The sequence below is a fragment of the Ornithodoros turicata genome, chromosome 1, assembly GCF_037126465.1.
Source record: "Ornithodoros turicata isolate Travis chromosome 1, ASM3712646v1, whole genome shotgun sequence".
In the NCBI taxonomy this organism is placed as follows: domain Eukaryota; kingdom Metazoa; phylum Arthropoda; class Arachnida; order Ixodida; family Argasidae; genus Ornithodoros; species Ornithodoros turicata.
In genome coordinates, this window is record NC_088201.1 from 61,747,288 (window position 1) to 61,765,498 (window position 18,211).

The following is an 18,211-nucleotide window of genomic DNA, read 5'->3' on the forward strand; positions in this document are numbered from 1 at the left end:
ATATCCTTGAGTCCGAGGAAAGATGAACGAACAGAAATACATGCACGAGGTGGACAAGACGGACTCAATGAGTCCGTCTTGGCCGTCACTTTGAGTCCGTCTTGTCCACTTCGTGCATGTTTGTCTCCTCGTTCACCTTTCCTCAGACCTAAGGATATGTTGGTATGTTCACTAAATAGATTTTAGTAGTTTCGGATCGGGATTCATCTATATTTCGAACAGTGAATATCGGTCGCTCAGACCTGAAGGCTTCTGCTTCAGTCTACCTTCACCGGGTTGCTTGATTTTCCACTTTTCTGTGGTTTTCACTAAATAGTTTCCTGAGGCTGCATAGTTTTAACATGGAAATCGATCGGCCGTGCTCTATTTTGCGCTAGACCACTCTTAAATGAGTTTAAGAGTAACCAGTCAGCGCAAAACTGTCGATAATTGCATGTGCGTTATCGGTATCGATATACCGTTAACAGCTCATGGACAGCAAAAAAAGGAAAGAACGAAAAAAAAAAAAATATCGAAGACATTACTATGACAATTATTTCAAAAGAGAATTACATTTATCCGGGATAACCTGGGATGGAGTTTCGAAAACCCTTAGTCCTCACTTGTCCATCGTATCATGAAATACATAGCTACAAAAATATTCCGTGCGATTTTAAGCTTATTTCGGTTCTTGTCTACACAACATGTTCATTTGAAATCCAGCTTTTGATGCATACCAAAGCGGGGGTTTGCTATTGCTTTGTTCCGGGAGGTCTCATATTATTTTCTCCTTAAAGCAGTGGCGTTTGAAGTGGAATAAGATTCCTGATTTGCTGAATCTCCGCTCTACGAGGGCGTGCTGAAAAGTTCTCGGCCCAACCCACCAACTAGGAGGGTGTTTTCCCTGGGTTTTCCCAGACGCTTTAAGACAAATGTCAGCACAGTTCCCTGAGAAGTCGGCCCAGGACGCACGATCCCCCCTGGTGTGGTTGCTCGCCTAAGCGTGGGCGACTACGGCAAGCAGTTCCACCACCACTTCCCACTATACGAACGCGATCTCGTCATTCTCGATCTCGATCGAGACGAAGAAGGTTCTAGGCTTCTGATGCGAATCGTTCATTTTTGCTCGGGCTATTGACAGAACCATCTCTACTACAAGCGTGAAATTTTCAAAACGTTGAACTTCCGGTTGTCATGAAGTTCCTGTTCATGCAGAAGAAAACTCAAAGGAAAATCTATGAGAGCATGGTGCAAACATCAAGTGACGATTGCGCATGATACTCAACAGTGAAGAAGTGGTGGGGATTTTGACACCGAAGACGCGGAAAGGTCATGGAGACCTCCAACGGTGTCAACACCCGAAATTGTTGATTGTGCCCGCGACTTCATTTTGGCAGTTCGGCGAATCTCGGCTAAAAGGATTGCGCAGACTTAGGCATATCGAGACAACGCATTGTGTCTCCAATTCGGTATGCGGAAGCTGTCCGAGTGCCAAGTGGGTGCCGAAATGTTTGAAAGCTGATGAGAAACAACACCGAATGGATGCCTCCAAGTTGATTTTGCAGCATTTTGAGCGCTCTAGTGACACTTCTCTCTAGGGACTTGTTGCAGTTGATGAAACAAGGTTGCATGATCCTGAGGCAAAACAACAGTCCATGATATGGCGGCACTCGGGTTCCCGGAGAACGAAGAGATTCAAGATTCAGCGATCAGCGGGAAAGGTCATGGCCACGGTTATCTGGGACGAAGAAGGTGTTTTGATAACAGACTTTCTCCAGAAAGGTGAAAAGTTATTGCAGCATCCTACTGCTGTAGATTGCTCCGCCGGTTAAAGGATGCCTTGAAAGAAAAACGGCGCCTGAAGCTACGGAAAAGTGTTCTTCTTTTGATGGACAATGCTCCGGCCCCCAAAGCAGGCAAGACAATGCACGTTCTGAAGGACTTGCGGTTTGAATGCATTGAACATCCGCCGGACTCGCCGGCTCTTTCCCCATTGAACTATTTTTTGTTTCCAAACCTGAAAAACAGTTTGAAAGAAAAGAGACTCTCGGAGCACTCGGAGGTGATAGGAGTAGCCGAAGCATATTTCGAACAGCAGACGTCGGATCTCTTTTTTCAAGGGTTAAAGAAGCATCAGGAACGGTGTGCGTGGTGCGTTGAACTTCGAGCAGAATATGTCGAATGGTAATAAAGGTTTATGACTCTATAGGCCGCGTTCTTCCTTGTCCGGCCGAGAAAGTTTCAGCCCACGAAACTGGGACCTGAAGTGTGGGAACCCGATTTGAGAGAGCACGGGTGTACTGTACTTGTTGCACGCAGAACCTTCCAAAAAGTTCGAGGTGTTCCACTTTTGTGGAGTGCCTTGCGCATATTAGAGGAATAGGCTCTCGTTCTCTTGGGAGTTACTCTCATTGGCCGCTTTTATCCCCCAAAAAGTGTATAGCTTTATGTCGAATGGGACACTCTTCTCATCTCCAAGAACAAACAAAACTGTAACGTCAAAACATGTCTTTCAAGAAAACCTCAGGCAGCATAGCCGGTGGTAGGATCTGAACCCACTACTTTCCATTCTTTAGCGCGAACTTGGGCCTACCACCTATATAAGCGAATGCTACATCGCCGCGGCCACGCCTCTGTCCGAAACTGTAACATCATGCTGGTTTATTACATCGGGGTGCAATGCAGGAGTACTTGACGAGAACTGATAACCATTCCCGATCTGTGTTGTCGTATTCAATCCTCTGATGACCGCATCTCAAGCTAAATTATTAGGTTTATCAATTATTCTAATGACGTCTACTCGACGTATTTCAACGCGGTTGTGTTCGCAGCCCTTGACTGGCCCGCCACCAGGTATCGAGATAGTTGTAACCACGGAAAAGCGCGAGCGAGTGAGGTGCGCATATGGTCACAGAATGACCCCGCTGCGGTGAGTCTTTAATGCTATCGGTGAATGTTGCCAGACACCACGGATTAATGTATGCCTCAACGAATGAGGACACTATCATCAGTATCGTCATTCGTGTCGGGTTGCACTGCGTCGGCCGCGTTGTGCCAAAAATGTCCACGGGTCTTTGAGGATGACGGCCTAGAGTATCCAGTTTGCAATCGATCAAACCTTTTACCGTTGAGCACCTCCAGACTGATGAGATGAGTGATGTTTTGACTCGCGTGGCGTAACTCGATGACTACGATGCCTTCTAGGAGCCCCGCTTCGGTCAAACACGCACAGGGGCGGTGCCTTGGGTTGCCAGCATTGGGCATTGAGGATTTTTGGATTAATCGTAGCGGCCTCTCGCGCGATGACATCCTGTGTCGAGAAGTATTTGAACAAGGCGATGGTGGTTGTGTCTTACTGCAAAAACTCGGTTAGTTTGTATGGAAGGATGTGCACGACCCGTCTTTTTCGTATTGCAGTTCATATATAGGTGGATTTGGTGTGATATTTGCACGGGATACAAGGCTGCTGCTATGTCCCTGCTCAGAACATATTCGTGCGTACTTGACCTGGACCGGCGTATTCTCAGTCCGCCCTGAGAAATCCCTAGATCCTACACTCTTAAAACAGAACTTCACCACATAACACTGCTCGGAGCCAATCGTCATTCAGAATATATCGTTCTGTCTTCTGGATCGTTGAAAATGGGATGGATTCGTCTGTTTTGGGCGTTCAACAAATCAGAAGACAGAGCTATATCGTTCTGAATAGGACTGGAGTCAAGCAGTGTTATGTGGTGAAGTTCTGTTTCTTCTGCTGAATCTGCTTCTGAAGACTCATTCTCAATAGTCTTGGCAGCGTTCCCCGTATGCGCAGCGAGCGCGTGCTCAATGCACGGCCAATGTTATTGAGAGGTCCCGTTGAAGCGCATTGGGCTCGAGGGATCTCTCAGGGCGGAGCCAGCGTACTGCGGAGAGCCTTCCGTTGCACTTCGCAAAGTGACTTGCTTCGCGGACCTAGCAGGCAATCGATCTAAATGAGCGCAAGTCCCATGCAACGTGATTGTGTATTCGGCATATGAACATCATCGGTTTGAAACGAGGAGTGCCCCGTGAGTTTCGCTGCTGTACAACAGGAAACCTCGCAATCGATTGGGCGTCGAGCACAATGCTAATGACAAGGTGGTCGGATGATTCTCCGAGTTGGAAAGCTGCTGTGCCTCCCGTTGAGAAGCCCGGCGACCTGCGAGCTTGCAGACATTGCAAAGAAATTTCACGATATCAGTGAATTCAGTTTAGAATTCTCGTTTAATTAGTGTTTGTCGAAATTTAATTACAAGCCCACCAGGGAGGCAGCGAATCACGTCATAATGCAAGACGAAGGCATCTTGGGAATGCAGGACACCTAGGCGTGGAGGCTGTCGGTCCTGAACTGTATGGTGCCGCACAGCGCCCGCAACTTCTCAACATCTCTCGCGAATGTAAAGTCACCATTGCAACGATGCATATCCACAAGAACAGTCTGCCGCATAAATTGGTTCTGCAGGTTTGTAATAGCACTGTCGTAAGTGGCTTCAGAAATGCAAATCCACTCGCTGGGAAGTATAACAATATGTATCTAAATGCTTCAGTTTCAAGTAACTCTGTGCAATAATAAACCGTTGTCCGGAAATGGTTTCCAGAATCTGTTTCGGGGCCTTTAACATGGATGAGAGCATCGTCCCTATCATTTCATGAAATCTCAAGAACACATACCGTTAGGCGTTGCTGCGTCAAAGACATCATCCACAGTTGCGACAACTATCGTACACGCTATAATCCAAAATCGAAAGGGCCATGGAAAGTGAAACAATAACATGCAAAGCCCATATTACAAAGCCTTGAAGTAGAGCATCCTCAATAGGATTGCTCCACGACAGTTCGGAAGGAAAATGATAGCGCGAAGAGCTCTCGCGAGCATAATTTCTATAATCAGATTTATGACAATTGCAGAAAGATGTACATCAACCCGTTATCAAGCAACCAATATATTTTGTTACCACTTAAGTAATGCTCCCCATGAAGAGGACCACACGGAGCATTCTGGTCACGTTGAATATCGAAGGCCGCGCATTGAGTGGAAGGCTACGCAGTCCCCAATGGCCAACTTCAATCACGAAATTGACGATCTTCCCTTCACTGCGATTTGGAGCATCTCTTCAATTCACTAAGGGCCCTAATCGCTGTGCAACAGCCATGGAAGAAGCCTGTCATGCTTGTTATAGTGCACGTTTTCTTACTACTGATCTTGTGTTTGTTAATTAACTACAGGAATGGTTCTGTGCTCTTCATGAAGTTATCGTGCCGTCACGCGTGAATGATAATTAATCGGAGGTGAACGCTAAAGATTGATGTAAACGAACTGAAGCATTGCGAGGCGTTGCGGTACACAATGATATTCCGAAGAGAATCCAAAGGTCTCAAGAACTCCTGTCTGTGTGGCGACAACACCGCCCCACTGAACGGCGTTGAATTCGTGACCCGATCTATGATTTGCATTTTAGTTTAGTATAGGTGAAAAGGAAATGTGAATTTGCATTACGCTCCAACTACTCGATCATTATCTTGAAAGTTCATCATGGCGAGAGGTTACCAAAAGGATTGAGAAGACTGAAGCTCAACAGATTTCACTAACTCAATTTCTCTGGCGTAATCTGGAACCTTTGATTGTAGCGCTTAAACAATTATCAGTACGCTCAGCCATCACATCTTCCTCCAGCCAGAACGCGTCATGGAAGCCTTTCCCGAACCGCAACTTGTAACTAACAGACGCGCGTGTAGCATCCACGACAGCTTAGTAAACTCGTAGTTACATCACAAATAAACAAATAAAGTAGAAAGCAAATAAATCGAAGAATACTCCAATCGGCTACCGGCTATGCAAGGGTCGTAGGAGGTGGTGAATCTGTCACCTCCGGTGAAAAAGGTGCCTGTGCCACCTTAACGAAATGATTGCCTTCGGATGACCTTGAACTAACTGAGCGTCTAGGAGCCGTATTTGCACTGCCTGCCTGTAAGTATGTTTCGTCCATACCTCCATATCACCGTCATTTTGTACTGCACTCACTGCATTTAAATGTGGACAAATGTATCATCCTGTCTGTCATACCAAATACACACCTCTTCCACCTTCCCCAAGATTGTTACCATCTTGGCAAGCGATCTATGCACCATTCGAATATGTCCGTTCGGCCCATCTCCACTCCTGCAGTAAGTGGGTAGTTGCTATCGTCAACCTGCCACGCTATGTTAAGCCTTCACCTCTCCGCAACGGCTTCTCAGAAGCACTTGTGACGCTCGTGACACCTTCTTCAACAGTCTTCTTCTTCTTCGTGACGCCGCTCCTCCTGCTAGTCAGTGACCGCCGCCTTATTGGAGGCATCCTGCAAGCGAGCTTTGCCGTATTCATCGACCAGCTTCTGCATACCACCAGCAAACCAATGACCGCCCTGAATCATTCCATCACATTATGATGTGTTCAATGTCTTCTGCAAACTGAAAAATTCGCAATAACAATGAAAAATATTGGTCTGCACGTTATTACTTGAACCAATTTCGGTCAGTTACTCACACCACATACTGATAATGTAACTCAACGAAGTGACGTTTATCACACACATTTCTTGGCTGGTGTTCTGACGGAAGCACGCGTCGCTGGTAAAATGATAGGAAGAATGGCGAAAGGAGATGGATAATCGCTCACAAAAAGCTCATATTCTGCACTTTGCGGTGCAATGGTTGTTAGAAGCACGTAGTTATTTCTGAAATACCAGACCCGCCATTCTATGTGCAAAACCAACAACAACAATTAAATGATGAGTGTTGACGTGATCGGGTGTTTCCCCATGGGTCTCAAATGCTGTATTCTACTATCATTGAGCTAAAGTAAAAGATTTGCAAACGACGGTTTCGGCTGCTTTAAACCCGTTTTATGGAGCGTCTTTAAAGTTAGCTTTGTTCACACTACGCCATATTAAAAGGGTCAATGGATCTGCTATCACAGCAGTCAGCAGGAAGTCGCCATTTTCTCAGCATTAATGTTGTTATCAACTCCTTTGTCTTTATCGATATAGACACAAATTGACGCAGATAATAAAATAATGTGCACAGAGACAATTTCATAATGTCGTATCAATATTCCACACTATTTAACAGTTCTGTATGAACCGACGAAACCACGAAAACTTGCAAGTTCCTCATGGTGCGCCTCGAATACTAAGAGGATATGCTTTGCAAGATCTTTCGCATATTTCGTAGTCTTCCCACGGAAGACACTGCCACTCCGTGCAATCCGAATGGGTCTTCACCTACGCGTCCACCTGAATTACGCCGGGAGATGCCCTTTTACTCCCCGGCACGTTAATACGAGCCCTCAAATGGGGCACCTCCTGCCATTCCCGGCCGCAATGACGCTATTAAAGGGGCGAAAGTAAGCAAATCGCAATGGCACACTTTCACTGCAGAAGTCCCTTTCCTGACTGTTCGTCACGAACAACTTGCATAAGAAATCGTGAGATTCTTCTCCACCCCCCTAATATCATCCACCTCTCCCATTTCTCGGTTTGTTAGGACTACGTTTTATTTATTGACTTAGGAAGGTCGTAATAGCCCCTTCGCTGGCCATGTCCAGTATATAAGCGGCGGGAGGTGCAGCAGATGGTCACAGTTGGATTTTCCCAGTGCATTCGTGAACATTTCAGGAGTTCCGAGCTCAACCAGGTATGTACGCGGTGCATGGCTTGTGTATCTTCCTACGTTGGGGTGGCCCTGGGATACTTCAGCTTTACCGGGGGAAACTGCACGCCACGTCGCAGGATAGGGCGTACGATTTCTCCTGGTAAACTGTACGGGTATAGGGAAATATTAACATGTGCTTCTTCCAAGAGTAACGCAGTGCAGAAAACAAACCCGATTGATTATTTACAAAGATGTTTTAGAGTGTACAGTACACCTTTTAGAGCTACTCACTAACTTTACTGTTCAGTCCATTACTGGGTCACTATTTTTGTGAGCTCGTTGATAATTGCACAAAAAGTCGGAGGGTTAAGCGCGTTGAATATTTCGATTTTTTAAAAATAGTTTTTCTTCAAAAATCCGGTTAAATGGTGTTTACCAAGACGATAATTAGCGCTTGGTCAACAAAATTATTGAGAAGCTTTCTCACACTGGCATAGTGATAGCCCTTTCGGTCTTTCCTGTACCACTTCCACCGCCACGACCGCGCAAGACTGAGTCCTGCACCACTGTATCGTCTTGGTGCACGTGGAAATGCTGATACCTATAGGGTGGTCTTGATCATGGGACCTGCGGGTTGCTTGACCGAAAGTTGTTCACTAAATTTTCGCCACAGCCATTCAATGTTCACCAAATCCCGCATGTAAAGATACTTGGGTGCGTCAACCACGTGTTTTCCCAAGAGCGTAAGCGCCCTTGAGAGCTTAGTGTCAGCTATGTCAGACGAGTTACGGCCGCGCGTTACTGCCGAGCGATCTGGCCGCTTTCGTGACGGCTTGTCACTCGGGGTAGCGGGCGCCCTGGGCTGACTTCACAGGTAATTGTAGGAAGTGTAGCCTTTTAGACAACACTTACAGAATGTGCAGGACGCTGAACGATCCCCATGGAGCATGGGCACATGGAAGAAGATGAAGTCTATCTCTTTCATGTTCCCATTCCCCCCGCGCTAATCCCAACACACTTTGGGTTTGGGGCCTTGATGGTTTTTAGACTGTAGTACCGCAACTTTATGTGTCCTAGATTCGATTCAAGGTGTAACATTTCGTCTAAGAGTTCTAGTAGGAAATCATTCAGTTCTAAACCTCATACAACGGTCATAACACGCGCAAGCCTGTTCAATTCAATTGTCGGTAGCCATGGGGATGAGTCTTAAATTATGAGTATTAAATTTTACCCTCACCTTCGGCACCTCACATAGAAATCGGCGTTGTGCCGCAAAAGTGTATTATGTTTAGCTTTATGGTTTGGGACGTGGTAGCCCGACACTGTAACAAAATCTTCAGGACTATACTGTCAACTTCACGCGTTCGCGTGTAAAAGCTTAGGAGGGGTGCTATACAAGCCCATTCCATTACCTATTATCGTAGACGGGAACGGCTTCAGTTTCGTCAATCATAATACAACGGCGTAAAATAGTATTAAGGAAGCCTCGAAGCCGAAGAAAATGTAAGAACTACAACCAATTTACCTTATTGGAAAGAACTTCGCAATATAGTGAAATCATTTAATAAAGCCTGTCTTATCAAAATCTATAACCCGGATACCGAAAGGGTAGCCCCATCAACATTTTCAGTGATTCAGACCGTTACCAAATTTCCAAGGCTCGTAGTTTCTCCACAAACCATTAGTTCTGCCATCGCAAGATCTAACGCCACAGCGCCAAAGCATGGGCGTTCACGCACACTCTGACAGAACCTCACCACCTAACACAGCGAAGGCCAACCGTTGCACAGAACGATACCGTTCTCACTCTTGATTTGTGGAAAGCGCGTTCCGTACGTCTTTTCCTGACAATTATCACAACTGCATAAGTGTCACAAAAAGGCGTACGCATCCCGTTTTCAATTAAACAAAGGAGAGAACGATGTCATTCGGCATTATAGTTAGCTATAGCAGTTTGTGCGGTGAAGTTCTGTTTTAAGAGAGCCTGGAATAATGCCAAATTTTCAGCTAGCAGTCTTCGTGAAATGTTTCCAACTTACCGTTCTGTGTCCAGGGACCCACGCCAACGAGGTATGAGCCGCTCCTTACCAAAAAGAAGAAAAGGGTTTCAGTCCATTCGATGTTTGATGCACAGGTTATATTCAGCAGCGCAACTTCATTTTAAATTACCAATCGAGCAATATTCAGAAGCCCATTCTGATTATATTGTACCAAGAATACTAACAAGCTCACCTGTCCACTGATATATTGAAAATACACTTCTGCTAAAGAATGCAATGCAATGTCACTTTTATCGAACGAGCTAGTGCAATCTCGGGCTTATCACGAATTAAGCCAATCAAGCCACGAACTGTAGCATCCAGATTTCGCTAAATTCAGTGGCTGCGAATATGTGCCCCGCACCCGATCCGCGAGAAAATTGAAGGGTTTAACAGTAGTTCTTAACAACAATCCACTAGTGAAATATTCGCACCTTATATCTATAGCTTTCCGAAAACTTCTAGTGAAAGCCAGCTGGAACGGTTGGCCATGAATAACCTATGGTCCGCTAGCGCAACATTTACCGTAGAAGAGCTTATCAAATATTCATTAGCCACAGACTTCGCAATAGGGAGCGGACGGATATAAGCAACCTCTTACAATGCCGATGCACAACGCCCACCAATATGATGCTCACGAACATCGTCATGGCCTTCATGCGGCGCTGTAGGGAATGGATTAATCCGACTACCCTTTCTGCTGGTGTTCCCTGTAGCACTCTCGAAAGGGCGTGCGACACGCGTGCATGTTGAGACTAACCGCATTTTTTATGACATAACTATGTATGGGCTTCTTTCATGAAAGCTGGTGCGCGTATTCCACGCACACGCCGTGATCAGTAAGCCATGCCTGGTGTGACTAAGGCATAACATGTTACTAATTAAGTGTTGCGTAATGACGTTAGAGCAATGGATGTGTTATTCGTGATAGGATTAAGACAGCCAAGTTACAAGTTATAACTCGGCCGTGTTATAACTAGGGTTTCCGGTTTTCGGTGCTTATTTTTTTTCGAGAAACGGTGAAAAAAAACCGGTGGTTATTGCGCTCACCTCGAAGCGGTGGCTTTCGATGGAAATGTTTTAAATATCAAGACACTCGAAGAAAAGCGGCTTGAAACGACACTGGCGCTAGCTATACGTACAGTAACAAAGCACTTTATTTTCAGGTTTTACAAGAGTTATAACGGCTATGGTCTGAATTTATTGTAATAGATGGTCAGGTGCATGTTAGGAGACTCGGCAGACATCGCACACCGCTCTTTTCGCTGCAAAAATGTTAGGTGTAAGAACGCGCGTTCTACATTAGCACTTGATACCGGAAGTGCATGCAAGTCCAACGCTGCGGCCGATAGCACCGGCCACTGTTCCTTGTGCGCCGCCCAGAAGTCGGCAATAGAAAAGTCACTTGTTGGGGTCACAGTCACCAAAAGATATTCAGCCAGCTCGTCCTGGAGTTGTGGTAGGTCAATGGATGACACGACACACTTGAAAGCGTGAAGAATGTGCTCAGCGCTACCGCCTACTTCGGACTTGTTGGTGGGATCAATAACCCTGACTTTGTACTAGAAGGAGCCATCTGAAATGTCGATTGTGAGAGGGAGGTTCCCCTTGTAGAGATCCACTTTGCGGGCACGGTCTCGTAAAATCTACAGAATGCTGTCACGCACTGCCCCCGATGTAACTCCGTCATCGTCTCCCCCCCCCCCCAGAAGGGTTGTTGTTCTTGTTCCAAAATCCGAACACGGTGTTGCTTCACACCACGTCTGCAGTTTCGCTTCGAGTAGCAGTCCAAGCACGTAGAAAACATCAGTTACAATTGTACGCTCTGACTCAATCAGTTTCGTGAGTTCAACAAGAATGTTTGAGGTTTCTGACAGAAAGGCCAACTTAGCATACAGTACTGCAGCGTCTCCCAACACGGGGTTCCGCATTTTCTCCGCTTTCTTGCCTTTGAGGGAAGTGGAGTTCATCAGTTACTTGAGTGATTCCCTTTCTTGGTGCAAAACCGAGCAGCCTGAGAAGGTCATTTACGGTGGCTATCGGTACAAAATCCGTTTCCATCGAACATGAGAAAATTTTACCGGCGTACGTTTATAGGTGCTTTTCGGTAACTACCGAAAACCGGAAACCCTAGTTATAACTTATAACCCAGCCGTACATTTATGTAATATGTTTCCGCGTTTCGTATAACTTGAAGAGAGAGCCTGAAGGAGAGGGAAGAACTAATATTGTCAAGACATAAACGAGACTAGACCTACTCGTACATACGCCACATGAGTATCGTATAATAGCCCCTTCATAAGCACCAGACTGCATACGTATGTTTCGATATGATTGCAGCACGTTGGATTAAAGCATTACGCAATTGCACAGACAATCATGTATCGTATAGGCAACCATGGTAATCATCCATGTTGCAGCTCACTTGCAAACTAAAGTTATGAATTTACTTTATTTCACAGCTTCAATATCTACTCATCATGAGGTCCCTCATTGCTACCTGTAAGTAGTGTCCTCTCGATTGCGTCTATACTAAAAAATACGCACAAGAAACTGTAGTCCTGTTAGTCTAGCCAGGTGCTGTGTGTAACCCCGTCAATCAAATTGTTTCAGGCGTCTTCCTCGTCGTCGTTGCCAATGCCGCCAAGGAAAACCTACGGGTAAGATGGGTTCTAAGTTCCTTCGCGGTAAGGTGCATGGCAGTTGACGAGCTTTAATGACGTTCTTTGTTACAACATTACCAAGTCACATATTGAGATACAACAGACTCTTGTAGCCGCGCTTGCCACCTGGCATCGTATAGTTCAAGTTACCTAAGTGACGCACAGATGCCTTATGGGCCTAAGAGTTCAGATCTGGAATGCAACCCTGTCGAAAAAAACCATACAGCCATCTGTATGAGCAATCATATGAGGCTCGTATATGTGTTTATTGTATGAGCAATGATATGAGCTATATGAGCATGTATGAGCTATATGAGCATGCATGAGCTATATGAGCATGTATGAGCTATATGAGCATGTATGAACTATATGAGCACTCTCTCAAACAGCGTATGAGCTATATGAGCACTCTCATACAGCGTATTCATGTACATGAATGCACAACCGTCTGAACAAACGTGCAACATGGCGTGATTAGGCTAAAATGACAACACGTGATTACAAAATACCGGTTTATTCAGGTACTGGCGCGACGTAGGTCCCTCAGAAAGCTTGCCAAATGCTTTTGATGAGCTTTTTTCGTTTCTGTACAGGCACCTTTGATGTCGATAGTTTACCGTTTTCTGCATATTTGACGAAGGTATCTGTTGAAAAGAACGAACAAAATTAGAACTGCGCTAAATTTCTGCGCCTACAAGTATTCCAGTTCCCACAACCTATACAACCGTATGGGTTTCATGCTGAAATGAACATGACTGGGGCCTGTTTCTCATCCCAACGCGTAGATCACACCTTCAAAGCATTAAGTTGTATTTAGTCAGTCGGAATAACGCACGAGGTCATTTTGCCGATTAAAATTTAACGTAACCTTCCTCTAATGCTGGTGATGTCCAATGAACGCGGTTCTAAAACATCTGAGTATGTTTGCGTTGTGGTAGCAAAACTGAGTGCATGTACTTGTTCGCGCAGCAACGGGTTACTGACAGAGTGTTCGTGGCTTGCTTCACTTTGGGGCATCCAAATACACATTTTTTTTGCATGCTAACGTGCGATTTCGGTATGCCCTGGTGCACGACTTTATTTTAAACACTCTATACACACATGCAAAGGCTATCAGCGAACCGGCTTTCCACAAAAAGTAAAAAAAAGCAGGAATATGGTAGTTGCAGACAGCTAACCCGACAGACATAAAGGGCGATAACGGAAAAACGGGACTGCAACGTACCTGTAATGCGCACACACCTGCCACGGCTTCTGTAGTTTGATTCTAAGGTACACACACAAAACATCTTCAGTGATCACTGAAACGGTACAAAGACACTGTCACAGCATGGAGACGGCGACGAAAATATGAGTCCCACGCAGAGCGGAGCGAAATACGTCCAGACGGCTCCGAGAAGCAGGGCAGAATAAGCAAGTAAGCGTCCAAGCACTGAGATGGCACTCGCAACGGCTTGGATGAGAATCCAGGCGCCAAAGAGAATGTAGGACACGATCGGAACGGGAAATATGCACCTAAAATTTGAACAGAATCGGACGAAAGGAAATGGAGCTGCGACCGTTACGGCCCGCCGACTGTGACGAGCGTCTCTTGAAAGGCCATCACCAGACGCTGTGGCGCCAGCACTTCTAGGTGAATAATTGGTTAACTAAACGGTCAACCTTTCTCATACTGCTCATATCTTTCTCATACTACTCGAAATGCAGCTCATACTGCGCATAACGTTGCTCATACTGCTCATTACTTTTCTCGTATTGCTTATATCTGCGCACATAGCGCGTCGTTGGCCTTGCCGTGCGGTTCATACCATTGCTCATACTGCCCATAGCGCTGCTCATACTGCTCATTGCTTTTCACATATTGCTCATTGCCTTTCACATATTGCTCATTTCTTTACACATATTGCTCATTTCTTTACACATAGAAAGTGATATGAGTTTTTTCAACAGGGAAGTAAAAGCGTGCAGGGAGATATCGGTGAACTGCTTAGAACAACATTGAGAGAGGGAATCTGAGTTGTTGCTCTAATGCTGAACGCATGGCCTGATGAGTCCGCTTGAATCTTTAACCCAAAAGACGTTTCAAAATGTCACTCTTGCTCATTTGCACAAGAGGCATTCACAGAGGTCAGAACATAATTGGCTTCCCACAGTGATTCCCCTCTATCAAACTTAACATTTACTTCACTGCAGATCAAGCGCCAAGCATACGAGCTCCCAGACGGCGCGGACATCATCGTTGGTCCAACCCTGGCGACATTCGAGTGCGTCCGAAGCGGATACTACGCTGATGTCGACAACGACTGCCAAGTATTTCACGTGTGCAACGAGCTGACGTACGCGAGCGGCCGCAAAGTCATGCAGCAGTATAGCTTCTTCTGTCCCAACCTGACAATCTTCAACCAGCTTACCCTGACCTGCGGTTACCCAGAAGAATCTGTCCCTTGTATAAATGCTCCAGACTTCTTCTACGTCAACGACAACATCGGCATTGAACAGGCCGAGTTCCTGTCTGAGGGTGACGTTGAGAGGGCGTCCCAGCTCATTCCTGGCACCAACAAGCGTCCAGGAACTGCTGCTGCAGCTTCAGCCGCTGCAGCCGCTAGCAGGAAGTGATACCAATGCTAGGACGTGTAGGTTCGTCTGCTTGTGCCGTTTTCTGGACCCACTCTTTTCTCCGCTCAAAAGAGGATTGGACTGTTGTAAATGCATGCTCATTGCCTTCCTTATGTGGACCTCCAGCGAATCTGAGCCCTAAGAAACAGGCTAGAGGCTCGAGAGTAGCTGAGTTCACCCTTTCTTATGCGCTTATTGTACGTTAATTGTTGTCCATTGTGGATTAGTGTTGTGTTTGTGGGTAGGTTATGGTTCATACGGTTCTGCATGTCTCTGTGAACAGTGTACACTCATTCGGGCCACACACGCGGTGGTGGCGGCGGTGGTGGTGTTAATGGTGGCGGTGTCAGCGGCGGTTTGCCGTTGTTGGCCTCACACGCAACATCGGCCTTCGCGAGACGCGTGATTCAATGGGATTCAGTGTTGGCATTCGGCATAGTTCTTGTCTGAGTTACGTGCCTTGTAGCGTGTGTGCGCCTGTACACGCGGCATCTACACAAGTATTATTCGGGCGCACCGCAATGAGCTATTGAGGTGTACCTTTGTACAAACAAAAACAAAAAAAGTGCTCGTCCAGGCTTTCGCTTCTATATTTCGCTCAGCTCGCTTCTATGACTCATTTCCGACAAAATACTATATTGTACAGAGAAACTTATTCAACTAGCAAGTGCGTCCATACTCTTCTATGGTTTACTTATCGCTGGGTCTTCAGTATGTTAAAAACCTACCTGAAAACCCAACTGTACTTTCCTTCATATTTCACGCAGTTTCCAGCTCTGTCGCTTTCCCAGTCCATATTTCCACGTTTCTAATAAGCTGCTCCTGAACTCCTGTTCTCCAATCCCAAATGGAATAGTTTTCTGGTGCGACTTCGCAGCGCTTCATTATTCCTCTGCAGCTAGGATACATTGCACTGCGGTTTACATTGGGTGGGGTTTACCTATGCCATGATACGGATCCATATACTCATATATATATATATACTGTCAGTCCATGTTCATGTTCGTGTATTGTAGTTCGTGATCGTTTATTCTGGACTACATAGTTTGTCTGCCATGTACACCTAACTTCGCTTGTTTCTGCGTGCATCTCGCATTGTGTGCTTGTATTTTCTTGCGTATCCTATTTATATTTCTATTTATGTTTCTGGTAGGCTACATTTTGCCTTTCTGCAGTACATCATGCTATAGCTATGTATATTAACGTGTATGTAAGCAGTGTAAATGTATACCGCAATAATAATATTAATAATAAATATATTTAAAATAAACTTGGAGCCTCTCTTTCGTTCAATATTATACCAATTTTTTAGCCGGTCGGCCAAGCAGGATTCCCAGCAAAGGCACGTTCTAGTTTGCTCGGTTTGTTACACTGTCTTGCTCGATGCTGCTGTAAGGTGCCCAAAAAATGTCATTTCACCGAAGATCGTGGCCCCAAGTCGGCTGAAGCCGTCCAATACCCCAGTACCAAGTGATGGCGCAGTAATTCCAGTGCTTCTTCCTCTTCTGGTTGCTGGACTGAAAGTGATAATTCCTTCGTTTCCCCTCCTGCCGGATCTTCACCTGAGGTTCAGCAACTTTTCGCTGCGGGTGGACTGCTCACATCGTCCTATGGACAGTCTCTATAAGAGGGCTACAGTGACGCAGTGGAATGCAAGAGGTCTGCGCAAGAAGCTCCGTGAACTCAAGTTGTTTATGCTCAAGTGCCCACAACCAATTCTGGATCTCAATGAAGCATACGTGAAGGACGACTTCAGATTTAGTGGCTACAATATATTTATGCCCAGGAGCTCAAGTGTGTTATCAAGGACTGCGTATTGTGTAAGGGAAGATTTGGCGGCTGCCCTTCTGCGAGGCACTCAGATTGCTCCCATTCATTATGTGAGGTGCGAGGTTCGAGTGCATGATCCTTGCATAGTGCAACATGTCGCTCATAGTCGTCCGTCTGTATGTCCCGCCGTCTGTACCTCTGTCGCCATAGAAGAAAGATCCGGGTCCGGAATCGCTTTCTTTTTTTCTGTTCTTTCTTTTTTTTTTTTTTGAGACATCAACGCCCGCAGTTAGATGTATATGAGTTTGTGCCACAACCAATGCCCTGGACGTCTCAGTTTGTTCCAATAACATTTCTAAGTTTTTGGAGTGGGCTACAGACGTGGACGAGACAGGCAGCAATCACCTGCCTATCTGTGTTTCATGTGATAGACATGCCCGGCAACCTTGATGTAAAACGTTTAGATTCGCTAACTGGAAGGCATTTCGTGCGTTTTCCACAGAACGTGTGCACCATACAGGGCATGTCGGCAAAACAGTTAACGGAACTACTGGTCTTTCATCTTCGATCATCATCTCGACCCATGAAGGTCACATCAGGTTGCGTGGGTACAAGTCCTGGTGTTGAGCAGCTTTGTGCATGTATATAGGAGAAGGGCTGAACGGATGGCAAGACGGTCTGGATTGCTCAAAGACGTCGCATCGGCCGGGCGTGCAGCCAGATTTGTGCGGAACGCACTTGAGACAGTGGATCGGCAGCGGTGGCGCCGTTTTTGCTCAGCCCTATTGCCCCTTCACAGTGCCGCCAGAGTTTGGAGCGTGGCCCGCTATCTGAAGGAGCCACCACACCAAAGAAATCCTCTGCGTGTGTTGGCTCTATCCGTGAATAAGACTGAGCACGATGTCGCTTACGAGTTCTGTACAATCATCACTGCGAGTTCCCAGGCTGCCATCAGTGAGGTATATTAAGCGCACATCTCCCGGGTCCCGGAGGAGGTCGTACGGGCGGGACTGGTGACCCACCAAGAAATAGACAGACATTTTCATTGGCTGAACTCAAAGTTGCGGCATGTTCATGTCGAATCCAGCGCCCAAGCCCAGAAGAAATCACTTATAGAGTCATCCGGAGTCATCATGAACTCTCTATCAACATTACTTGGCCCTACTCAACACAGTGACGTGACTGCATCGCTATGCAGGGAAATGAACGGCTAGGCAAGCTATGATGGCTCCACCGACAGCGAACAGTGAGGGAGCAGTGAAAATTGTGGTTACGCAACAGGATGTTTTCATTCTTTTTAAGGGAATAGCAAGCCGACTGATGTACGACTAACCTTTCCCTTCATTATTCTTCGCAATAAACATATCCTCACCCTCACCCGCAAGCTTAGCGCTACAGCTACGCCTTGTCTTCTCCACTGGAATACGTCATGAAGCAATAGTGAGGCACCCAGGAACTGGAAAGAAGCCTTGGTTGTCTACTGCTAAAGCC

At 46.0% G+C, this 18,211-nt stretch overlaps 1 protein-coding gene across 1 annotated transcript; it reads left to right on the top strand.

Moving 5' to 3' along the window:
- The first annotated feature begins 7,513 nt into the window (after nt 1–7,513).
- Nucleotides 7,514–16,220, top strand: LOC135399380 (uncharacterized). Its single transcript, XM_064631232.1, has 4 exons — nt 7,514–7,674; nt 12,134–12,173; nt 12,285–12,331; nt 14,528–16,220. The coding sequence occupies exons 1-4, from the start codon at nt 7,612–7,614 to the stop codon at nt 14,948–14,950; spliced, it is 573 nt and encodes a 190-aa protein (XP_064487302.1). The 5' UTR covers nt 7,514–7,611; the 3' UTR covers nt 14,951–16,220.
- Nucleotides 16,221–18,211: the final 1,991 nt, after the last annotated feature.